Source organism: Crotalus tigris, unplaced genomic scaffold (genome assembly GCF_016545835.1).
Source record: "Crotalus tigris isolate CLP2741 ecotype Arizona unplaced genomic scaffold, ASM1654583v1 scf7180000017625.6296891, whole genome shotgun sequence".
Classification (NCBI taxonomy): Eukaryota; Metazoa; Chordata; class Lepidosauria; order Squamata; family Viperidae; genus Crotalus; species Crotalus tigris.
The window spans coordinates 4,957,330-4,984,313 of NW_024096520.1; the positions used below are offsets into that span (position 1 = coordinate 4,957,330).

A 26,984-nucleotide genomic window follows, 5' to 3' on the forward strand; every position below is an offset into this window, starting at 1 on the left:
GTGCCTTTAAGATGAATGCTTTCATAGAAAATAAGAAAATTCCTCAATTTTGTATAAAAATGCCATCCTTCTAAAAATAGTTCAACATTATTAGATCTTGAGTGTTCTGTAGTGAAGGTTTATATTTAACAATATGAAAGCTATCTTTATTTTGCTACTATACAACATGGCAAAAACTTAGAACAACTTAATGCTTGCTATTCTAGAACAAGTTAATTCTTGCTATAGTCTCCAAACATGACGACTATATGTAAGAGTAACAGAAGAATTTAGCTTTGGGTGTGCTGAAAAGGAATGTACTGTATATACATATCACCTAAGTGTTTGGTTTTGTTCAAATTGATCTGTAACCAAACTGACTTTAGTAGAACCCTTAAATATAAGACAGAGCATAATTCAAACACTTTGGCTACATATTTTCCACACTCTGGCAAGAGCCAAATTTTTATTTAGTTCTTTCTTTGTACATGCAGATTATTTGAACGGTAAGACTACAATCTTATGTATGCATATTTGGAAACAAACTTTAGTGCAGGATTCATTTCCAAGTCTACGTTCAAAGGCTGAGTCTGAAATAACAATCTGAAATTTTCCAGAAGCCAGACATACTAGCTACCAGGTAGTACATTTTTTTTCTCCAATACAGTAATTGCCCATGCAGTTTAGCAAGCAAAATAAAAGATGTCTAATTAGAGAATCCGGCAAGGCTGTATACTTGCCGGAGTCCGGCAAGGCTGTATACTGTCACCCTGCCTATTTAACTTATATGCAGAGCACATCATGAGAAAGGCAGGGCTAGATGAATCAAAAGTTGGAATTAAGATTGCCGGGAGAACTATCAACAACCTAAGATATGCACATGATACCACTCTAATGGCAGAAAGTGAAGAGGAACTAAAGAGCCTCTTGATGCGGGTGAAGAAGGAGAGTGCAAAAGTTGACTTGAAACTCAACATTAAGAAAACCAAAATCATGGCTTCCGGCCCTCTCAATTCCTGGCAAATAGATGGGGAAGAAATGGCGGTAGTGACAGATTTTATTTTTCTGGGCTCCAAGATCACCTCAGATGGGGACTGCAGCCAAGAAATTAAAAGACGCTTGCTCCTGGGGAGGAAAGCTATGGCAAATCTAGACAGCATACTAAAAAGCAGAGACATCACCCTGCCAACAAAAGTGCGTATAGTCCAGGACATGGTTTTCCCAGTTGCAATGTATGGCTGTGAAAGTTGGACCATAAGAAAGGCTGAGCGCCAAAGAATTGAGGCCTTTGAACTATGGTGCTGGAGAAGACTCCTGAGAGTCCCTTGGACTGCAAGGCGTTCAAACCGGTCAGTCCTAGAAGAGATCAACCCCGACTGCTCTTTAGAAGGCCAGATCCTGAAGTTGAAACTCAAGTACTTTGGCCACCTAATGAGAAGGAAGGACTCACTGGAGAAGGGCCTAATGCTGGGAAAGATTGAGGGCAATAGAAGAAGGGGACGACAGAGAATGAGATGGCTGGATGGAGTCACTGAAGCAGTAGGTGTGAACTTAAATGGACTCCAGAAGATGGTAGAGGACAGGAAGACCTGGAGGAACGTTGTCCATGGGGTCGCGATGGGTCGGGCACGACTTCGCAATTAACAACAACAATTAGAGAATTAAAAACACTGCTGACTGGTCAGAGGTAGCTCATGAGATAGAAATAAAAGATGAACCATCTGGGTTTAATGGACAACCTTGGGGAATACATGCCAGCATATTCTGGAGTTTAAAATCTTTCAATAATAAATACTATAATGGTTGGCTTTTTATAATTTTTCACATCTGAGCAGTCGTCGTCTTCCCAAATAGTTCTCAGATACTTAATAACTGGCCCTTAAATAACTGTACTGCATGATTTTTAAACCTACATTTTAATAAATTTGTGTTCTCTAAAATATAGTTCTGTTTTAAAGAAATAAATTTTTAAGGAAGGTATTTAATAACTTTTTAGAAATGTCTGAAATTCAATAGAGGTCTATTTGTACACTTTCTCTGTCTTCCCACCACACTCCACTGTTACAATCTACCTTTCCTGATATTCCTGAAAAGTCACTGTAAGCTCATGGGCCAGGTAGATACTATCTTCCAGAGTTCTGTGCATGGAAGTTGTTCCAGTTATTTTATTTTATTTTTCTTAAATTCTATATAAAATATTAATTCAAAAACAATACTTTTTAAAGCATACTTATCAAAAATAGTTTATTCCAAATATTGATGTGTGTGTGTGTATGTATGTGTGTGTGTAATCACAGAAATGCTTCAACCATGCCCTTTTCTTTCTTGCTCGGTGAAGTAGTTAAAACTCGGCAGCAGTTTGGGAAAGGGAAAGACGAAATGTGAATAGTACACATTCTGCCAACTTAAAAATACTTCAACTATGCTACAGTATTTGTAGTCCCCACACTGAACAATTGTGTAATACTGTATTATATTTCCCAGAACACTAAGCATTTGCGGCTGATAAGAGACAGGCAGGCAGGCAGACAGACATAGACTTTAAAGTTAAAAAAAAAAAACCTTCATAATATTATTCCAAAAATCTTTACAATAGCCCTATAAAAAAGTACAGGGATGCTATTTGTATACTGTTTAAAGCTTTTGTCAAAAAGATAGCAGCTTCTTTAAGATCATACTGCAGAGCAGGCATGTCAAACTCCCGGCCCTTGGGCCAGATGCATCACGCTGAAACCGCACCCACCCCATTGGCAGCAATGGGGAAAAAGTCCCGATATGTCGTGCAACGTCACATGACATCGCGGGTTTGACATGCCTGCTGTAGAGTAAAAGTTAAAGCAAACGTGATGCTCATTTCAAAAATAGATTCTACCCTGCACTCAGAAAAGATGCAACTCTAACCTTCTCTTCAGGAATTTTAAAAAGAATGTAGAAAGAAAAGTTGGAGATCATTTCGTATTATGTATCTCAACAGGATCAGGAAAAGTCATACAGGTAGTCCTCGACTTACCACAGTACCAAAAAAAGTGACTTTTGACTGTTTTCACACGTATGATTGTTGTGGCATCCCCATGGTCAAAATTCAGACATTTGGCAACTGGCTCATATTTATGATGGTTGCAAGGTCCCGAGTCATGTGATCATCTTTTGCAAGAAGTCAATGGGGAAGCCAGATTCATTTAACAACCATGTTACTAACTTAACCACTGCTGTAGTTCATTTAACAACTGTGGATCCGTAGCTGGCTGACCCAGCTGTACTCAGTGTGTGGTCCTCAATGGAACCGCATCTACATGGAGAGAAGTGTGTAGTGGGGTGCCGCAGGGCTCTGTTCTGGGCCCAGTGCTCTTCAACATCTTCATCAACGATCTGGACGAGGGGATAGATGGGGAACTCATCAAATTTGCAGACGACACCAAGTTGACAGGAATAGCCAACACTCCAGAAGATAGGCTTAAGATACAGAAGGATCTGGACAGACTTAAACACTGGGCACTATCTAACAAAATTAAATTCAATGGTAAAAAAAGCAAGGTTCTACATTTAGGCAAGAAAAACCAAATGCACAGGTATAGTATAGGGGGTACCTTGCTCAATAGTAGTAAGTGTGAGAGGGACCTCGGAGTCCTAGTAGACAATCACCTAAATATGAGCCAGAAGTGTGCTGCAGCTGCCAAAAAGGCCAACACAATGCTAGGCTGCATTATCAGAGGGATAGAATCAAGATCACGTGAACTGTTAATACCACATTACAATGCCTTGGTAAGGCCACACTTGGAATACTGCATCCAGTTTTGGTCACCATGATGTAAAAAAGATGTTGAGACTCTAGAAAGAGTACAGAGAAGAGCAACAAAAATGATTAGGGGACTGGAGGCTAAAACATATAAGGAACGGTTGCTGGAATTGGGTATGTCTAGTTTAATGAAGAGAAGGATGAGGGGGACATGAGCAGTGTTCCAATATCTCAGGGGCTGCCACAAAGAAGAGGGAGTCAAGCTATTTTCCAAAGCTTCTGAAGGCCGGACAAGAAGCAACGGATGGAAACTAATCAAGAGAGAAGCAACCTAGAACTAAGGAGAAACTTCCTGACAGTTAGAACAATTAACCAGTGGAACAACCTGCCTCCAGAAGCGGTGAATGCTCCAACACTGGAAGTTTTTAAGAAGAGACTGGACAGCCATTTGTCTGAAATGGTATAGTGTTTCCTGCCTGAGCAGGGGGTTGGACTAGATGACCTCCAAGGTACCTTCCGATTTTATTATTATTGTTATTATGGATCATCGCACAGTCAGCCAGATGTTCAGACTGGATTTGGCATTTTGTCTACCTATCGAGTCCTTACCCAGGACCTGGGATAGGCAGATGTGGATGTTTGATGGTATTACAGATATCATCGCAGGATGGAAGCAGTTCCTAGTAAGGCCGTCTTTTGCAATTGACTAATAGCGAATTTGTCAATGCCAATGGTGTTCAAGTGGTGCTCCAGTTGTTTTGGGATTGCACCCAAGGAGCCTATCACTATTGGTACTACCCTTGCTTGCTTTTGCCACAGTCTTTCTATTTCTATTTGTAGGTTTTTGTATTTTGTTATCTTCTCCAGTTCTTTCTCGTCTATTCTGCTGTCTCCAGGCACTGCCACGTTCACTATCCAGACTTTTTTGTCTTTCTTATCGACAATTGTTAAGTCCGGGGTGTTATGTTGCAGGTGCTTGTCTGTTTGAATTCTGAAGTATTATTATTATTATTATTCTCAATCATCGCACAGTCAGCCAGATGTTCAGACTGGATTTGGCATTTTGTCTACCTATCGAGTCCTTACCCAGGACCTGGGATAGGCAGATGTGGATGTTTGATGGTATTACAGGTATCGTCGCAGGATGGAAGCAGTTCCTAATAAGGCCGCCTTTTGCAATTGACTAATAGCAAATTTGTCAATGCCAATGGTGTTCAAGTGGTGCTCCAGTTGTTTTGGGATTGCACCCAAGGAGCCTATGACTATTGGTACTACCCTTGCTTGCTTTTGCCACAGTCTTTCTATTTCTATTTGTAGGTCTTTGTATTTTGTTATCTTCTCCAGTTCTTTCTCTTCTATTCTGCTGTCTCCAGGCACTGCCACGTCCACTATCCAGACTTTTTTGTCTTTCTTATCGACAATTGTTAAGTCTGGGGTGTTATGTTGCAGGTGCTTGTCTGTTTGAATTCTGAAGTCCCAGAGCAGTTTAATTTTATCATTTTCTATGTATATTATTATTATTATTATTATTATTATTATTATTATTATTATTTGGCAAGAAAGGTCGTAAAATGGGCAAAACTTACTTAACAATTGTCTTGATTAGCAACAGAAATGTTGGGCTCAATTGTGGTCATAATTTGGTGACTATCTGTACTGTGCTACAAATTTACAGTTCCAATTTAGATACTGTAGAAAGGAGGATGTAGCCCTAATCTTCCCTTATGTTTTGTTTCAACAATTTTTGAACAAGGTATATAGGTACTGGCTCTCTGTAAACCATGATTCGCTAATCAAAGCTAGTCTTGAGAATGCACACTTCCTGATCTATGATTTTTCTTTCTGTGCCAGTACTGATGATTGAAACTACAAGATGTTTAAACCTCTCTTATTGGCATTACCTGTAATTTAGGAAAAATTACAGCCAACGCATTTTAAGAACAGTAAAAGCGACAAGGTTTCTGGGAGACAAATTCTTCTCCCTCATTTCTTTTTACCACCATTCTACAATCCTTACATACTACTGGGGGCTCTATGTGGAATGTAGGCATTCCATTCCATTAGGCCTTACTACAGAAACCTTCTCTATCTGCTACTTTACCTGCTACTTACTCTGCTTTCCTTTGTGCCCTTCAATTGTTAAATTCTATTTTCCATACAGAAGGAAATGGGAGGAAATCGCCCTGGAAGGCAGAATGTAAGAAACCTAGAGTAGTGAACCTAGATTTAAATACTGGAACTTGCCATGTAACAAGCTCCCCTCTGCTATGCTTTGTAAATTAACTTAGATATGCACATTTCTCTAAAGATTTAAGGCAGAAATTAATCATTGCTCCTCCATCTGATACCAGTGGCAGAGTTCCACAAGGCATACCAAAAGTCAAGCATATCGTGTATCATGGTGTTCTTTTCAAGATGATTTGCGTAGTACAGCCTTACTTCATACTCTGTGCATTGGTGTATAGACATTTGAGTCCTTTATGACTGACCCTGTGTTTACTTTCTATGTAACCTGTGTGGTGCCTGAGTTCCCCTACTGTCTTACCACCTATTTGGTTAGTGCACTTTTTGTGGCACTTGCTATTAGAAGCTTGATTTTGCTTGACAGCAAGGTTGATATTCTTGTCCACACACACATCTATGTTACATGCACTGATAGCCCTGTAGTTTTTAGATTGCTGGGGACAGGGATGTTCTGTGTCATTTAACTCACTGTCCCCGTTGTTTAGTTTAAATATTCCTCCAGAAAATCTGTGAATTTATAGCCAAGTAACTCAGTCCCTTTCTATGATGGATGCAAACCATCTCTTTTGTACATTTTTTCTTTTTTTTAATTTAAAAGTTTTATAAATTTATTACAATATAAACCCCCTCCCCCACTTCCCAGAGCTGATTATATGATAAAAAATAAAATAAACAAACATAATCTAACTAACATAAACCAACTATACTATCAATCAAAACCATAACACACTTTAACTCCTTCTCAAAACAAACATTAACAAATTAAGTCAAAAATAATAAGATAATTATTATCTTATTAGGCCTTCAGCTGGATTTTATAAAACCTTTTCGCTTTAGGCCTCCGCCGCCATGTGCAAAAAAAAAAAAAAAAAAGGTTCAAACAGCCAATTTTAACTTCTTGCGGGAAAAAAAAGATCTTGCAAAGTTGGAATTGATTGAACTTTTTAGTCCCACCCAGTCTGCCATTACCACTGCAGCAACGCCCAGCCAATGGGCCACGCCCAGCCAATGGGTCACACCCACCCAGCACTCGACGATGCATAAGTGGGTTTTGGGTTGCAGTTTGGGCACTCAGTCTCTAAAAGGTTCGCCATCACTGGTCTAGTTTAATGAAAAGAAGGATGAGGGGGGACATTATAGCAGTGTTCCAGTATCTCAGGGGCTGCCACAAAGAAGAGGGAGTCAAGCTATTTTCCAAGGCGCCTGAAGGCAGGACAAGAAGCAACGGATGGAAACTAATCAAGGAGAGAAGTAACCTAGAACTAAGGAGAAACTTCCTGACAGTTAGAACAATTAACCAGTGGAACAACCTGCCTCCAGAAGTGGTGAATGCTCCAACACTGGAAGTTTTTAAGAAGAGATTGGATGGCCATTTGTCTGAAATGGTATAGGGTTTCCTGCCTGAGCAGGGGGTTGGACTAGATGACCTCCAAGGTCCCTTCCAACTTTTTATTATTATTATTATTATTATTATTATTATTATTATTATTATTATTATTATTATTATTATTATTAAAAAAGAGCAGAGAGGATACTGAGCCTTGCAGCACCCCACAAAGCAGTGACAAATGCAACCAAGAATCAACTTTATCCCAAGCATATCTCGGTTCTTTTATGCAAGCTAGATCTCTAATTCACTTCTAATATTAGAAAATACAATCAACTCTGTATTTATTCTTTACATTTTTGCAATTTATTCCAATTTATATACAGATGGATTCTGTATACAACAGTCTTTTTAAGACAAGCACTATATGCAATGGTTTTTAGAAGTCAAGCATTTAGTGTATTAAACACATTAAATCTACAACTATTCACATACATGAAGACTGGAGCCCTCAGTATTTAGTAAAGCAATTCTATTTACAGGTATCTGTAAACACAGCCACAGTACATATAAAAATGTAAGCACTCCTGATCAAATTGTATGTTTCAATTAATCCCTAAACTTTTCTGCAAATTTAAATGCACACTATTTATGCATTCAAAGTAAGAAAAAAATGAATATGACAGATGCAGGAATTTGGCCACTCTTCCAGATAGCAATTTGTTACACCTATTTTAACAGAAAATAACGGTTTCTAAACATTTCCTGTAGTGTGCTAAGAGCCCTTGCATTCTTAATCTGGATTCCACCCAATTTTTCTTAGAAATATTCTTAGGTAAAAATAAAATCAGTTTTAGCCTATGGATTATGATTACTAATTACTTAGTAATCAATTACTACAATTGCTTTTTTTTTTGCTTACCAAAATTGCCTGCCAATGAATCTTGTGCACCAATTAATTATGCCCACTTATTTTGGCTGTCTAACTTTTTCTCCCACCACATGGGTTAGAGTTATTGATCCAACGTTGGCAGTTAGCTCTGCAAATGTATGTAACCACAGCATAATTAGAAGGATACTGCATCAATTAATTACATTCAGTGGCAAAAATCTTCCAGACAAAAGAGTTTAACATCTATGTTGAACAAAAAAAGGAAGAAGAGCCAAAAATGTTTCACTAAGTAATACTAGAGTTGTCCCAATACACACTGAATAAGATGCTGGAAAACATAGGAATTTTTTTTATGTTCTTAGTATAATCTCTATTCTGTTCAAAGATAAGCTTTTTCACTTTTTCTTTTAGACTCTATATTGAGTTCTAAGCAAAGAGTTATGTTTTAAGAATATAGAGAAAAAACTGCATAGAATTAAGGACTAAGGTAGAAAGTAATTATGACCAAGGTTAATGCCAAAATGCATTTTTTTATTTCTATCTAAAATATTTTCTACTTTTGTCTCATAACATTAAGAAATTCCTGAGAAATTGCAAACAAATATGAACTTTCTTGTGAACATGAACAACAGTGAGACATATAATAAAATGTAGTTGCAGAATGTCATAATAAATAGATTTTTTTAAACTGCAGAACACGCAAATTGCTGGCAAGAGTTTTACTTTGAACAGGACAAGAATGAAAACTTAATATTCCTAGTTGAGCCAGAAGAAAAGGGTTTGAATATATTATCCTTCTGTGCCATAATCATTATATAATATATGTAGTAAACTCAGCTTGATTAAAAAAGGAAGAACTTGGGTCAACCTCAAACTTAATTATTGGTTATGAACGTAATCTCGCTTCAAACAATTCAAAATGAAGATCAATCGGTTGAGAGATCAAAGAGAACAAAGAAACAAAACAAAATTTCCCAATCATCTTTCTTGTGCTCTAGTGTTTTTAAGAATTACAAGAATCCAAGGCTCTCTGCTACTTAGGTGTGTGTTAATAAGCTACAGTTTACACTCATGGTTGAATGTGGTGAGCACGAAATGCAATCTGTGCTGCTTCACTAACTTTTCTTAGATTTTAATATATCACCAATGTAATCGAGACAGCAGGAATCTGTTATTTCTGGACGTTTTTATGGCACCTCTCAAGTTTTCTATGATCCCATTGTCTTTATTCATTTTTTGTTTTAAAAAAATCTCTCTTAATTTTAGAAAAAATGATTTAAAAGTATTAAATGAAAAACTGTTGTCCAGAGAAGCACCTGCCTCTATCATCATCTGTTTTAAAAGAATATCTTTAGCTCTGGTTGTCTTCCTTAAAATCTATGGAGTACATTTACACAAAGATTATTTTGAGAGTTGAGCAGCATAATAAATGATAACAATAAATAAATACAGTCCATAAATACAGGTAGCCCTCAACTTACGACTAGAATTGAGCCAAAATTAATATTGCTAAGGTTCCTCTCACACATGCCAAGAAAAAGAACAAAGGTAGGTAAGGTGGTAGATAGCTTCAAACCCTGCCAGTTTGTCATAAAAGTTTTTTGGGTGTTTTACGACTGCTGATAGCTGCAAAAAGACTATCCACAATCTACTGAAAATAATCCATTAACCTAAACGGTTACCTTTCTTTAACTTAAGCACACATAAAGCTCTAGAATATAACAAAAATACTGAGATTTGTGGAGCCTTAAATACTAATATTGTGAGATTAAGTTTTGTGGATTGCAATCTACAAAAGCTTATGTAGAATAAATTTGCTTGTTCTTAAATTGTCACAAGTTCTTTATTTTTACTGGAATAAACTAAGACATAACCTTTGCAGAATATGACAACATTTACTACCAAAAACTGAAGTGAGATTCTTGGATATGTAAGGCTTTGAGTGTTGATGAGCCTTAATCAGTGACTGATTTTTTTCCAATGTTATAGAATTATCTTTCTGGCTGAGCCTCCTGAGCACAAAATATGTTTACCTCCTTGAATTTGGTTTGGTAAAATCAAGGATGGGAAGTGTAAAACTCCTGTAAGACCATAATAGCAATTGCATTTAGCAATAGCACTTAGACTTACAGTATGTACTGTTTCACAGGGCTTTACGCCCTCTCTAAGCGGTTTACAGAGTCAGCCTATTGCCCCCATCAATCTGGTCCTCATTTTACTGACCTCGTAAGGATGGAAGGCTGAGTCAATCTTGAGCCAGTGAGAGTCGAACTGTCGAACTGCTACAGTCAGCAGAATTAGCCTGCAGTACTGCATTCTAACCACTGCGCCACAATGGACATAATAATTATGTCCTATGAAGCATTGCATCTGTTTGGCTGGATAAGATCAAAAAATCCATAAAGTCTTCAATACACCACTCACAAAACGTGAAAGATGTAATTAAGTATAATTTAGCAGTATGGAATTACTATTAGCTAGTACAGAATATGGAACATTTAATATTAATTGAGAAAGTTATTTTCCACCACCATCATTATTTTATTATTATTTGAAATAAACCTACATTAATAACAATGACTGCCATCACCATATACCTAACAATGAATTACATTCATTGTATTTGAAGGAGAATTTTCTTGACGATATCCAGACCTAAAACCAATGCATTTCAAAGTTATTTCAAACCACTGATCAGAGTAGGGATTATTGATGATGGACTTTAATGGAACCAAATTAAAAAAGCCAGAAATTTAAGAAAAGATTTAATATAATCATAATAGAAAACAAATATATGCAGAGATGCTAAAAGGTTTGTATAGATGTTGAAAATGTTACGCAGATAAATGTCAGGTATGACTTCTAGTCACGGAAACATCTATTTAGCCACTAGAGGGAGTTAAGATATTCACAATTTAATTGGCATTTATGTAACAGATATTATAAAGTATATTATAATTATGTTTAAAAAAGATTGAGCAAGTTTGCCTGAATGTTGACACAATATAGTATTACACCAATTCCAAGAATTATCTTTATGGTAATATGATTGTTTTGTTTCAAATAAACACATTCAATATATTCAGTATAATGAAACTAGAATCTTCTGAGAATGGAAACAAGGAACAAAATTTTTGCCATACATATTAAATATTTGGTCAAATTTAAGTAACAGAGAAATATATAGAAATTATTTATACTGAGAAAACATTCATTGTTCCTGTCCATAACAACGTCTCTGTGAGACAGTATTGTTCAGTTCACAAAGATATAAACAGATGTTCCAGCTAATTCCATTCTATCACTCCCACTATAACGCCTTCATTTCCAGATGTGCCCATGTTTATTATAAAGCAACTATTCAAAGATTTCTCCTCTTGTATTACAGAGCATGCCAGTAATTTCACTGGGTACTCACAGCAAAACACTGACTATTGAATGAAGTGCTTCTTTCATAAGGAAATGCTGCAAATCTAAAAACAATTCAATTGTCTATTCCTTGTGAGTGATATAAGCACTTGGACTGTGACTAAGACTGTTCCTATTTTATTGACAAAAACCAAGGGCAAGATATCATATTTTAAAAGAGAACACTACAATATCCATGACCTTTCTACAAGCAAAAAGGTAAAAGGAAAAAACAATCTCTTAGACAACATTTGCACCAGATGCTTATTGATGCTTTAGGTTCTGTACTTGCTACTGTTTCCTATAGTCAGCAGATACTCTGATGCCTAAACTGGGAGCAGATTCAGTGACCTTTATCCAGCCCATACCTAAATGCATACTATTTTGTAATGGCTATCAAACCTATTTGAACATAATGTAGAATGTTGAGACAAGAAATTATTTTGCCTGGGAAATCAGTTTATAATTAGGCAGAGCTGTACTTTCCAAACCTGAAAACTAAAAGTAAAAAGGATCAAATCCCTTACACCAGAAGCCACAGAAGAAATCACAAGTGAGACACTAGTCAGAATTCCTTAATTGGGAGATATGATCAGATGTCCTTCTCTAAGAAATCCAGATTCAGATGTGCACAATACCAAGCCCATTATTTAGCAGACATTCTGCTGAACCATAACTTTACTAGCACAAATATGTAAGAAAAATGATTCTTGTATCATTTATTCCTTACTCTTGAGTTCATGCTCAGTTAAAAGTCTATACAATATGTCAATTTTCATCATAACAGGCCAGAAGAAAAAACATGCACATGCCAATGCTCCAGAAGAATCCCTCTCTTGGCATAGCTATTGTATTATTGTGTTATTTGGGACAGGCTGAACTGATAACAATATTGTTTGGCTTCTTTTAAGGAAAGTCCTCAGATCTTATTTATAAGATGAAATCTTTTTAAGATAAACCTGTTAAAACAGGTTCCCAATAAATTATGACTGTTATCAGTCTCTGAAAAAAAAAGGTTCTGTTTGAGCTCACTAAGCCACAATGTTCAGATTTATTGTGAAATGGTTCATTACTCACAAAAAACACCATTTATATAGTGAATGAGCTTATTCAAGAGTTGGATTCACTTTGGACAAGTCAAAACGATATCTGTACATTTATTACAGTATATGTATGGAAAACATCCTCAAACTCTGGGAAGGCTGAAACAGAGTAAGTAGCCAAAAAAAATACACTTCCAGTTCATTACAGCACACAGAATCACACAATGAATCTATATCCAGCACATATTCAGATTCATCTAACCTACAATCCTCTCTTATAAGGAACACACTAACTGCACCAAGGGTTGTTTTATTTAGTACAATACACACAAAAAAAATCTGAAAAGCCTCTTACACATATTTTTTAAAATACTGTTCTATTATAGTCACTACTACCAACCTTAGTGGCTTTTTATTTATTAGAAACTAATTCCACTGTTTGATACTTCAAGACTAAATCTGGCAGTTTATAGTGGTATTTCTGTTACATTTTGTTTTGCAGAATCATTGAGTTATGATAAAAAAGACTAGGAAGAAAGTTTATTTGTTAGATTGTTTTCCTGCTCTGCACTTTTGGCTGAAAAGCAATGTAGCCTTTTATTTGCAGGGAAAATGGGACCATTTTACAATGGTCTATGAGCCTGGGGCCAAAACAATGCAGAATTGAAAGTACCATTTATCCAGCTACCAGCGGTAAAGAGAGCAGAGGGCAATTTTGTTAAAGCAGATAGATAAGAGGCATTTTTCTTCTTTCTTTCCAGGGATGTAATGCAAACTAATAAGGGCATACACTGACCACAGGATTTGACTCTGACAGAGATGCTTCATCTTGAACTCAAGCTCAAGGGTTACACCTCTGGCTTGCATATCTCCATTTGACTAAAATAAAAATTTGTTTTTACAGAGGGAGATATGTAGACTGTGGGAGATAAGCATTTCTCAATGTCAAAGAAACAGATGTAGGAGATGAGTTCTTCATATTCTGCAAGAAGGGCATGTATAACACTGTTTCTTGGGAATGCAACTGCTGGATACTATAGGGGGGGGGGATTATTGGTCTTCAAATCCTATACAATTTCGGACAGAAAGATTGAATTTGTGCAGAGTCTTTCTAAAAGTTGGCATTGTTTAAATATTTATTGGTACTTCCTATTTTGGATATATAATATTGATGAAACTTTTGATAAGAAATGCGCACTGTTACCAAATCACTGGTGTGGGTGTTTGTTGGTTTTAGGTAGACTTAAGTTCCATTTGCTGGGACAATAATTTTTGTCTAAGAAAGGTTTTGATTTTTGAATGGATTCAAAAGAAACAAAACAGTCCATAATCAGTAAGTATTTTCAATTGGAAATAACTCGTAAACATTCCAATGATTTTCTATGGTCTCTTAAACAAAAACACCCTGATGGATTGTAAAAGACACTTACACTTTTGTATTGTTCAGTATATACAAGTAAAAGAATCCTTTAAAAAAAATCAACACTCGTTGTCATTACTAGTTTTCTCCAATTCTTTTGTCACCTCAGTTCTATCTCACCGTACCCTGCAACTTTATGGATAAATGAAACAATTTTACAGAAAAACGGAGTACAGCACCTCAAGGTTCTGAGATAAATAGAAAGTAGCCCTGCCAATCAAAGTTGATTCCACTTGAACTTTCCCCAGTTCAATTATAGAATAACAACACCTATAGGATCTACATTTTGGAAGTGACCAAAATGTCAAATAATTCACAAATGTGTGCACGTTTTTCAAGGAGATGCTACCTCATAATTAAATAACAAATTCCTCTCAGAATATGGGATTTAATAGAGGCTAACTCACAAACTGGTGTGCAGAAATTACTGAGCTACTAATTTTTATTTTCTTGCTTGCAAAGGGGAATTAATAGAATGTTTAAAATATCATGGTATCACAAGATTAAAGACATTAAGAGTTCAAAGCAGCCGATAAAAGCTAATCCAATAAAGGTTCATATGGATGCCAAAAATTAGACTAATCAAAATTAACTAAAGAAAAGTGGGAAGGTTACTCCTTGGAACTTAGAAGTAAAGTCTGCTTCGAAAGACCATTTTGTTCCTTTTAGAATTAAAAAGGAATTCAATTTTATACAATATTTGATGAATAATAAATATATTCTTTCACCTTGCCTCTATTAAGCTGTACTCTTGTGCAAAACTTTGAACAAGAACTTTGTTTGAAACTTTGGTATAATGAAGCAAAGCTACAAAACTCATGCTACAGATGACTAAGTTTTTTTTCCCTGCCAACTTTTTCCTAGGCTGGGCAGATGCTTTTCAGGGAACACCAAGGGAGAAGGCTGGGAAGAGTCTTCTCTCCTCACACTAGCTACTTCAAGGATAATCACTTTGTTTTTAAATTAAGTATTGCATGCTCCCCAGAGTAATTTCTTGTGAAATGGTGGCCATACAAATAAGCTAAATAAATAAATAAATAAAATCACAAGGTCACATTATTTAACTGAAATGAATTGGGGTGCTTTCATGGCCTAATCATTTCATCAAAGCAGACCTGTCACTTCATAAGTATCTATTATGCAGTTTATGGGTCCTAACTGCTTGATCTCAGACGTCTTCCTGTTTTAAAATCCCATGACTGTGGCATAAGACAAGCTGAATAAAATGTAAGGCAGCAAATTTGAACAGGGTATTTTATTCCTTTTGAGAAGTTGGTTACCTAGAAGTCAGGATGATATGTGAAGTTCCTTATCTTTTCTTATAAGATGCTCTCATCTTACACTGAAATCCAGTCAATTCTACAATGAAGCCTCTGAAGTGATTCAAAATTAAAACCTCTCCCACTTGCCTGTAATTCATTCCACCCAAAAACTACTCAGATTCTTAGAGCATAAATGTAAAGAGCTTAAAAGGGAAAGAGGAAAATCATTTCTTTACGTCTCGGAAATCACTTAACAAATTGCAAACATATTCTTGCCTGCTAATGGCAATTTTCAGTAGTAACTGTAACTAAAAGCTTTAAGCTGTAAGGTAACACCTGTGTGGCTTTCTATGAACAGCATGGACAATATTGCTGCCCAAATAAAAGGGTTCAAATATTTTTATTACTTTATCAAAATGTAAAGTACAGAAATACAAAGAAAAACAAAAATAATCGGAAAATAATGGAGGAAATGGGGAAAAGTATAGGGGAAAGGAGAACAAGAAAAAGCATTGACTTCTCACTCCTTTTGGTGCAAAGCAAACCCTCAACTTTTTACTTTTATATGATAATATATACTAGTCATTTCTGTAACAACAAACTTATCTAATCAGCAAAACCCAAAATCAAAGTTTCATTTTTTAACATCTCAAGCACAAAGTCTAAAAGAGGTTTTCAAGTAAAATAAAATTATGTTCTTTTCTTTAATCAAAGCAGTCAATTTAGCTCTCTCTGCTAACTACATCAAATTTTGCAACCATTCGTCCATTGTGGGAATCAAAGTATCCTTCCAATTTTGTGCATAAAGTATTCTTGCTGCCATCAACATATATAACATCAAAATTGCTGGCCAAATAAAAGGAAATGAAACAGCTTCTGCACACAAATTGAAAATCAAGTTCCAGTAGCTGGATTTCAGATTGTATTCAGACTGAAAATTGAGTGAATGAAATCTCCTGTTAACAGTTTTTGTTGAGGCATAATAAGACAGTTGACTAGGGTGCCAAGAAGCATTTATACAATAAAATAACAATCACTTCTGAATTTTCTCAGTTTAGTAATTGTGTAGCCAGATAAGTTTTATATTTTTAGTAAATTTTAAAGCTGACCAACTCATGTTTCGTGAATAAGCCTCACAATCCTAATGCAAGCTGTCACTCTAAAAAGGACTCTTACTTTTTGTTGCCAGAATAATGAGCAGTTCTTTGTTGGGGAAGGAGGGGAAAACAATGAAAGAAGAGAAAGAGCAAGAAAGAGAGAAATGACATGACAGAGTGGGAACTACTTCAGTTATTTATGGTCTGGGAAGCCACCTGTATCTCATAAACATTCCAACTTTATCTTTCTACAGTATAACGGTGACCTTTCAATTATAGGTGCAAAGTAATTCTTTGTCTAACAGTCCAAAAAGAAAATAAAAGAGACCCAGGTAGGTCAGTGATGGCAGCACCTTTTCCCACTTGAAGAAAAGTCAATCATTACCACTACCACAACTTCTCTCACTGGAGAATTATACAATAAAGTTGTGCCTGACAAGCTACCTTGCACAAATATGTAACTTTAGATTGTTTTCCACAATAATTTAATGAATGTATGTTTTTGACCCATTTGCTTAATTGGCTTCTCTTTATCTACTTTTAGAACTAGATCCTAAAGACAATAGACCACATTTTAGATCATGTCTATACAGAAATATTTAAAATTCAAAACGGGCTTGCAAACTTTTAAGTATATGAAACTGCTGGGTAGGTGGGGGGGGGAGTCATCTTTAGGTATGGGATGCAGAATCATCCGTATGCTGATGATATCCAGTTGCACATCTTCTCCTTGGGCTGACTAAGTGATGATGTCAAGGACCTTTCTGAATGACTGGAGGCTGTGATGGAGGAGAAAAAGCTTTGGCTCAACCCTGGTAAGATGGAGTTTCAAGGCCCCTAGTTCAGGGGATTTTACATCTTTAACTCTGCATGGGAGTACGCTTTCAGAAATTGGTGTGCAATTTGAGGGTCCTCTCAGTTCTTGCTCAATAAGCACGTGGTAGCTGTGGCCGGGGGGGGGCAGTTACACAGGTCCATCTTATGCACCAACTGTGCCCCTGCCTGAACTAGGAGGCTTTCTCTAGTGACTCATGCCCTATCCATCCTGATTAGACTATTGTAATGAGCTCTGCATGGGGCTGCACTTGGAAGCTGCAGATGGTCCAAAATGTAGCAGTGCAGGCAGTTTTTGGTGTTTCTCATTACCTCCATGTAACACTGCTGCTTCATGAGCTGCATGATTCCTAGTAGGCTTCTGGGTACAGTTCAAGGTGCTTCCATGGCATGGGGCCAGACTACTTGCAGGATCATCTTTCTCTTATTGCTTCTGCCCACCTTACCCGATCTAGCAGAGAGCATGTACCAGGTCTCTCCTATTAAACAATGTTAATATGTGGGATCCTAGAGTTATGTCTTCTCAGTGGCAACACTTACCGTGAAGCATAACATCTCTCCAAAATGAACAGAAGGAATAATCTTTAGGAAGAGGAAGATAAAGGGAGGGAGAGGGGAAGCACATTTTGACTTTCAAGGTTCTGTTATTATATCCTTATAGAAACAGCAGTAATGGAATGCATGGTTTTGGTTGCCGAAGTCCATCTACCTTGAAGGGCTGACTTCAATCTTGCGTGTCTCAGTGCACTTTCCCCCTTCCTCCTTTTTATTTTTGTGAGAACTAGGAAAAGTCTGTCTGAGATCCTTTTTCAGGTTACAATTCTGACCTAGGCTTAGATATCTTTTATCTGACCCCTGCCTTGGCTGTGTCTGTTCCTCCTGCTCCTCAGTTATTCCTCCTGCCAGACATAGCATGGTGATTAAGATGACCCCAACACTATTAGCCTTTCATAAGGCATTGAAGACCTGGGTGTTTTCCTAGATATTTAGGTCAGAGGTGAAGTGAGCTCTGCTTCTGTTAATAGTTTATTCTTGGCAGTGAGGTGAGGCATATATATGTTTGGTCGGTTTGCTTGTTTTTAATTATGCAAACTGTGTGAGATAGGAGGCTATATACAGGTTATAAATGTCAAACCAATCAATTTAAATTCTCACCTGGATAATCTCTCCATTGGAAGCTATAAGTTCTGTAGGGATGGTGACTCTGAAGGTGCGGCCTACCACAGCAGAGCTGTCGGGAATCCCCACCACTGCTGGGGCACTCTCACGGAGGTCCGAAAGCACCAAATGCATGGAGGCTTCTAACTGATGTTCCCAGTCCCGTACAACTTCTGACGTTTCACTGGGCCAATGGCACTTAGCAGAAGTAATCACTGTCAGAACCAGCAAAGTCCTCCCCAATACTGGGGGTAGTTGTACAAATCCAGGATTCATTTTAACTATAGGCACCAATTATACTAGCCACAAAATAAGGCTCAAAGCCAATAATCTGTATAAAGTTGCTTAATCAAAAGGTCTTCACATCAGATTCATTGTTGTCAGTCTTGATGCCTGAAAGAAGAACATACACAAGGTTAATGAGAAAGTGAAAGAAATTCACTAAAGTGTTATCTGATTCATTTTATTAGCTAATTAGTACATGAAATCTTTCAAGAATTGAAATTAAGTAACCTGCCTTAGGATCTTGCTCTTCAAATTTTATAGGTGTGCTTCAGCACAGTTGGATGCCGCCCAATGTAGGACCAAACAGATTTTTTACCATCTGTACTTTCTTATTCAACTATTATCCTGCTCTTAAAGGATCTATCAAAGGTTTTTATTTACATTTTTAATCAGGCTCATGCCACCTAAGTTTTAGCAATTTCAGTATTAGAGATTCCTGGGATATTTACTGTTTCCTCCCTCCATGAATAACTTTAATCAATCACAATAATCTAAATAAAAGAAAAAATCAATTGAGGTGTTATAATGGAACCAGATGACCTTTCAAGAAAACAAAAGTGCACTCGTGCAAGAATTTTACATTTTAGTTATCAGACTAAAAGATCATTTGTAGTGAATCACAGAATTATTTTCACTATTTTGAGCTTTTCCCACACTACACTTTCAAACCATCAAATCATAACTTTTGATAGCTGGAGAACCTTTCTATATGACCTTTCTTCCTTTAGGGACAAAGTTCTATGTAAGACATTCTGTAATCCTTAATCCACTATGTCATTTCAGAAATGTGTGTGTTTATTTTGACAAATATGCATACAGCAAGATCCCTGAAAATCTACATCCACACATAATAAACTTTCCACACAAGGAGAGATAGCAATAGTCCTTCTGAAACACAGCCCCTCCATTTCTTACTCTGCACTACCACAGTCATAAACTACAAAATCATAAATCACTATTAAGTAACCTCTGACAGGGAAGTGTTCTAAAACTGGCTATCCTCCCACTTTCCTTTTTTTACTGCAGTAACTCCAGATAAGTATGGGTTTTTAAAATATACAGGGCAAATAAGAGTTAGTAGATAGCTACATTTCATTATATACAGAAATGTAGAGTGGAACACAGCAATAATTTGGTATACTATTTGTGGCTATTTTTAATCAATTTTTAAAAACTTGTGTAAAATATAATGTTCAGAACAATTCACATGTGTAAATTATAAATTATTTGCACTGATGAGCCATTAAAACCCAAATTTTCAACACCAATAAACAATATATTTCTTGATGTTTTTGGCTCATAATTAGTTTTCAATTAACCTTTATTCCAAGATCTTTTTCATAACCATTATCAGGTGAGGTATCTCCATCCAATACTTGTGCATTTGATTCCCCTTTCCTCATTCTTTGTTTTGTCTTTACACTTGCCATTCTGTTTTTTCAGCCCAATTAAATGTTATTTTTATCTTCCAGACAATTAGCTGTCTAACCCAATGCTGTATTATCTGCAGACTTCACAACTATTCTTTCTCCCGCCTCATTGAAGTCATCCTAAACCTTGTGACACCTCAATCAATAAACTTGGAAAGGAACAACTGGTGTGTGTTTTGGCCCCTACCCCTATAATATGTTTAACAGAGCTACCACTAATTCAGATCTCACCAACATCCACATTCACAAGCAACTGGTCATCCACAGATATGATAAGAATTCCCCCTCCTTCACCCAAGTCATTACTGAAAATATTGAAGAACAATAGATCAGGGTGTTAACCCTTCAAGATAGTCCAGACAAGAGGCACAACATGGAGTACCAGTTCTATTTTTATTGTAAGATTAGATTAACAGGTCTTGCAAAACTGAAAATATTTCTCCCTTCCTTTCCTTTTGTTCTCCAGAAAAATAGGGGGGGGGGTGTCTTCCTGGGCCTCTTCTGTGGGCCGAGATAACTTTTACACCCTGGTTTTTCAGTCTACAACTCTCCAAGGTTATTCTCACATACCATTACACCAGAAGTGATACTCAACTTGATACTTCCCAATTTCAGGCACCAATAATAAGCAACCTTGGAGTATGATTTCTGAGCTAGCTATAATATTCACTTAAATACATGCCATCTAGCTCACACTTAGCTACTAGTTAACCAACTTGTCATAGAGTATTTATAGGGATTAGCTGCACTCAGAAGTAGTCTGATTACCTACAGAGGATTACCTATATACATGTTACTGTGTAGGTGGTCTACATCAAGAGCCACTGATATTTCTATCATTTTGCAACCTGTCTGCAAAGTTCAGTGAAGTATCATTTTTTTGTATTTGGCATTTCCGCTAGAGTCACTGTGAATTCAGATACGGTTGGGGGAAGACACTGCAACTAAAGCCCAGAAGAAGCAAGCAGGATTTTTTTTTTTTTTTAAAGATCTGCAAAGTGGACCGATTGGTGGAAATAACTGCTGTATTTGGAAAGGACAAACTGGGAGTCAGAAAGTTTGATCATGGTGATAAACTTCCAAGAAGTTCAAGAAAGAGGATTTTTCTCCTTATATGCTAAAAACAATATGAGATGTGAAAGTATTGAAGTCATCCAACCAAGAAGGAATCAAAATTGTGATAAGAAATACATGAACAGATCAGGAAAGGAGAAAGTGAGCTAACTAAAAAAGTATAAAAACACTATACAGAAATGTATGGATAGCATATTAAGTAAGGTTTTAAAAAGAGGCACTTTTTAAAATTTAAATGTACTGAAACAGCTATAGTTTAGAGAACAAAATCTATGTATCTGACAAGTTCCTATCTATTTTCACTGCCCTTCAACACGTGTACTTTGATCAAGCTAATTCACAGCTCACCGTATTAAAGACAGAAAAATATTGGAAAACAAATTAGAGAAAGTATACAGAGCATTGCAATAGAGCTGGAAGAGACTTTGAGGTCTTCTAGTCCAGCCCCCTGCTCAAGCAGGAAACCCTGTACCATTTCAGACAAGTGACTGTCAAATCTCTTCTTAAAAACCTCCAGTGATGAAGCAATGTCTGAAGGCAAGCTGTTCCACTGGTTAATTGTCTTCACTGTTAGGAAGTTTCTCCTTAATTCCAGGTTGCTTCTCTCTTTGATCAGTTTCCAACCATTGTTTCTTGTCCTGCCCTCTGGTGCTTTGGAGAATAATTTGACCCTCTCTTTTTTGTGGCAGTATTTACTGGAATACTGCTGTCATGTCAACCCTAGTCTTTCTCTTCATTAAACTAGCCAAACCCAAGTCCTGCAGCCATTCTTTGTATATTTTAGTGTCCAGACCTTTGATCATTTTAGTTGATCATTTTTTTCCAAAGTCTCAACATCTTTTTTGTAGTGTGGTGACCAAAATTGGTTGCAGTATTCCAGGTGTGGTCTTACTAGGGTTTTATAAAGCGGTATAATACTTCGTGTGAAATTGATTCTATGCCTCTGTTTATACAACCAAGGATTCTATTAGCTTTTTTGGCTGCTGCTGCACACTACTGGCCTATATTTAAGTGATTGTCCACTAGGACAGGACTTTTCAATCGGTGGTACGTGTACCACTTGTGGTACATTAATGAGTGGCAGGTGGTACACAGCCCTGCCTAGCCAAGTGTAGTGGGGAAGGGAAAGAGCCAGCGCAGGCAAGGACTTACAGTGAGAGAGTCCTCTGGAGCTGCAAAGGCCCCAGGCTCACTTCTGGCTCATCCTCCCCCATGAGAAAGGAGGAGGGGGTGGAGACAGGAGAGCCTATAAGAGGAGGCAGTTTGGGCAGGAGAGGGAGAGAGAGAAAAAAGCAGCAGCCTTGGGAAGAGGTGGAGTCAGCTGCACCGGAGGGGGAGAGGAGGTCAAGCAGGCTGGCCATGAGCTGATCTACAATTGCTGTGGCAGCCACCTGTGCTGGCAGCAGCAAACAGGCAAGAAATGCAGTGGGGGAGGGGTCACCCTCCAAGAGGAATGAAAAAAGGCAGTAATGGCTGGAGGTGAGCCACGGAGGAGGGGAGATGGAGAATGGAAGGATTCTTATGTGCTTTTGTGACTTTGAAGTTCTGGGATTTGTGCAATGAGGGCTTTGTGTTCTTAAGGAGTGTTTGGCAATTTCTATTTGGCTGATGGCTGATGTCTTCTGTTAGCTTCTATTGCTCTGCTGTTGTTAGCTGTAAGTTTTGCTGAAAGAGATTTTGAAGTATTTTTTCCCTGAATGGATTTTGCCTGTAGCATTCCTTTACTTATGAATGGAGCCATTTGGGGAGGTTGCCTTAGCCGGCAGCTAGTACTTACATTTTTTTCTTCCTTAAGTGCCAGCTGCACTCCTTACTTTCCTTTCTAGCCAGTAGCTAATTCTTAAAGGGGAATGTGCCTTTTTAAGTTAGTTCACTCAGCAGCTTGTCTTTTCTGTCTCTGGAGGCCTTTCCTTGTTTGATCAATATATAGAAGAGGGAAAATATTGGGGGGGGTCAAATTCTTCCTTCATAAGGAGATGGGAATGAGAAAAAGGGAGGCAGGGAAGGGAGGGAGGAAAGGAAGTCCCACCTTTGCACTTGGCCACCAGCAGCTCTGCCATTGACTTTGCTTGTCCAAAGATTGCAGAAGGGGATCACATGACCCTGGAACACTGTGACCATTATAAATATGAATCAGTTGCCAAGCATCCAAATATAAATCACATGACCCTGGGCATGCTGCAATGGTCATAAGTGTGAAAAATGGTCATAAGTCATTTCAGTGCAATTGCAACTTTGAACAGGTTTTTTTTGGGGTCATCAAATTTTTGACATCTTGCTAGGTGGTACTCGAATATTGCTATATCCTAAAAGTGGTACAATCGGTAAAAAGGTTGAAAAGCCCTGCACTAGGACTCCAAGGTCCCTCTCACAGTTGTTGTTTTTAAGCCAGGTTTCACCTAATCTGTACTTGTACCTTTGGTTTTTCTTGTCTAAGTGTAAAACCTTAATTTTCTCCACATTAGCTACATTGATTAGGAATCTGTTTGATCTCCCACTTGCTGCAGAGCTTGTCTCCCAGTTGATATCAGGGTAGTTAAAGGCTCCCATTACTACTGTAGTATATTCCCTATATACATTCATTAGTTATTTAGCAAAAAGTTCATCTATTTCTTCTGCTTGGTTGGGTGGCCTGTAGTATACGTCTATAGCAATGTCATTCTTTTTTCCTTTTATATTGACCCATTTGGATTCTAAGTAGTTTTCATCCTTGGTTTTGTGGATTTATGTAGAGATATAGTGATCCAAGGGGTCCTTGGTGCTTTTTGAGCTTGTCTTCTTCGTGTTTCCCTAACTAGGTAACATCATCAACAAGCAAGCTCAGAGAACACCAAGGACACCTCATTCTAACCCTGAGCTACAAATATTCTCCTTCATTGATACAGTAATCTTTTATATATAATGCAACTCCACCTCCTCTTTTGTTAGGTCTTTTTCTTTTGAATAGTTTTATCCTTCCATCAGTGCATTCTGGTCATGAGTTTCATCTCACCATTTTCAGTAATGGCAACTATATTATATTTACCTTCATGTACTAGTATTTCAAGTTCACCCGGTTTATTCCGTAAACTTTTCGTGTATAGGCATTTGAGTCCTTTATGAGTGTTGGGTATGTTTCTTATATCTCCTACCTTGTATCTGGGTTTTCCATCCTTTACATCACTCTCTACTTCACTGTGTTTTTCCTCCTCCTCCTCCTCCTTTTTTCTCTTTACTCCTTACCTCCTTATTTGATTGGTTATCTAGTGATTTTTGTTTGGAATCAGATTCTAAAGGTCTTGAAGATTGGCCCCCTCCCATCTCAATTTTAGTTTAAAGCCCTTCTAATAAGATAAGCCATTTTCTGAATATATTCTTTCCAGTTCTTGTGAGGTTCACTCCATCCCTTGCCAGCAGCCCTTCATGTTGGTAATGCAGATCATGGTCTAGGAAACCAAAGTTCTCTTGACGGCACCAGTTTTTAAGCCAGTGGTTCGTTTTTAAAATCCTTTGCATTGGTTAATGTGCTGTAAGCTTTTTGTACAGATCACTCTTTTTATTCCAAATTTCTCTTTGATCTAAATTATTTTCCCTCAGTACTCATTAAGAAGAAAAAAATCAAAATCTTCATACCAAAGTTCTGTAAATTGGAAGCTGCTCATAGTGATTCCCTGGAATATTTTGGGATTAAGGTACTATGCAAATATTAGTTTAACTAATCTTATTTTTATGTATGTAACTAAGAAAAAGAAAAGAAGATAATGATTTCTCCCCACAAGAACCCAGAATTCAAAGTCACTTAATTTTTCACCTCAGTCTTAATTAACAATTCTAATCTTTTTACCACTGGTTCTATATATTCCAGCTCTATATATTCTTAATAATTTAGTGGTAGGGAAATTAAAATAAAGTTTCTTAACAAATTTTACTATTTGCCATCACTCCAGCTTTTATTGCATGAAAATCCTCTTGCCTTTCAGGGCAGGAGAATATATTTTCTATTCAATCTAGTTTTGCACCCTGTTTTGGAAGAAATAATATTTTCCTTAACTATCATTAGGATGCAATTTCATGGTAGACAGATTTGAACACAATGGTTACATCCAATGAATTTTAACTTTATTGTGCAATTTCTAATATTCCATGATTTCTCTCTATTACCCATAGTATTTGCCTGTTTTTTACTCTCAATAGGTTTTTTGTATATTATTTTTAATATTATTATATTATTTTTAATATTGTTATCTTCTCAAACTTATGTAGTTGAGGTAGACGGTGCTATAAATCTACCAAATGAATATTGCAAAAAAACCTGAAGGACCAGATTTCTGTTTAACAACATTGCTTAGATTAAGATTTCTGCTCACATCTAGCTTCAACTAGTTCATAGATTGCTCTATAGTTGTTGCGCCTCAATCCCAGACTCCTGTGAAAATTGAAGTGTTCCTTACCTAGCTTGGAATCAGCCATGAAGTAATGATACTTTGTCTTCCTGTGAGAGAAAAGCGCATAACAAAGGCAAAATGGATGTGGCTCACTTTTTTAAAAAAAGTCCATTTGATAGGGGGAAAAAATCTGAAAATCTGCTTCTGATTGGTTGATTAGATTTCCATTTTTCTGGGCTCTGATGATCTCTGCTCTATATAGACTGATAGGATGGATTTGATTAACATATTGTATGAAGTTTTAGGTTTTTTATAACTTTTTCCTGCCTGAATCCCTTAAGATAGGATTTCTCTGCATTCACTATAGCAATATAAAATGCTGTACTGTATTATACATGTACAGAGACAGTGTAAAAATAAGAAGGCAAGTTTGAAAAAAAAGATATTTCTCTATTGTCCATAGAGTGAATGTTCTGATGAAGAGACAGGTCTGCAGCCAGCACCTAAAGGATGTAATGGTAGACTCCTTTTAGATTTTAGAGGAAAATGCTTAGAAAATGAATAGAAAAGGTGCAGAAGATTGCACTGCAGCGCTAGACACATGCAATAGACTTCCCCTGGTGATCCTGATCTCAGCAAGTATCTTTAACAGCAAAAGCAATCAATGAACTATCCTAGTCCCAAATTGTTCAGGGCTTTATATATCATATGCCAAACCTTGAACCCTGTTCAGTAATAATCTGTCACCAGTGTAGATATTTCAATAGAGATGTAGTAGATACATTAGAAAAATGGCTGCAGCATTTTACATTAGTTGAAGCTTATGGAACTAGAAAGCCTCATAGAGCACAATGCAATACATACAGTCCTCAACTTAGGACCACAGTTGGGACTAGAATCTTGGTTGTTGAGCAAAATGATTGTTAAGTGAGATGCCCATATGATTGCTTTGCTCAATGATCATAATTCTGGCATTCTTGGTTCCAGCTGTCAAGAACTAAAGAGAAATTTTCTGACAGTTAGAACAATTAATCAGTGGAACAACTCTATCATCATCATCATCATCATCATCTGCCAGATTAGTAAGAGATGGGGCAAATGGAGATTGCATGATTGTCAGGTGCTTGGCAATCAGTCATATATGAAAAGGTTGCCAAGCACCCAGACTGTGATTATGTGACTGCAGTCCAGCATGTGGCTGGAAGTGTTTTACTCTTTCTGAGACCCATCGTAACTTCAAATGGTCATTAAATGACCAGTCATAAGCACTATATATAAGGTGAGCAGTACACGAACAATCAAACCCAGGCTGGTTATAAGGAGTTCCCCTGGTCACAAAATAATCTAAACCTAGGCTGGTTATAATGAACTCTCCTGGTCACAAAATAATCTAAACATCCAGTATGTGTGTTGAGGGCTGCTCCACCAAAT

At 37.1% G+C, this 26,984-nt stretch overlaps 1 protein-coding gene across 5 annotated transcripts in view; it reads right to left on the reverse strand.

Annotated features, from left to right (window-relative positions):
- DAG1 (dystroglycan 1) overlaps nt 1-26,984 on the reverse strand; it is a 93,444-nt gene that overhangs the window by 11,233 nt on the left and 55,227 nt on the right. For 3 of the 5 annotated variants that reach the window (XM_039334060.1, XM_039334059.1, XM_039334061.1), the window contains exon 2: nt 18,398-18,793. In XM_039334060.1, coding sequence (XP_039189994.1) covers nt 18,398-18,676 — 279 coding nt within the window. In that variant the 5' untranslated portion in view covers nt 18,677-18,793. Of the gene's footprint in view, nt 1-18,397; nt 18,794-25,619; nt 25,995-26,984 lie in introns of those variants that run through there. The other 2 variants (XM_039334062.1, XM_039334063.1) reach the window with 2 other exon arrangements.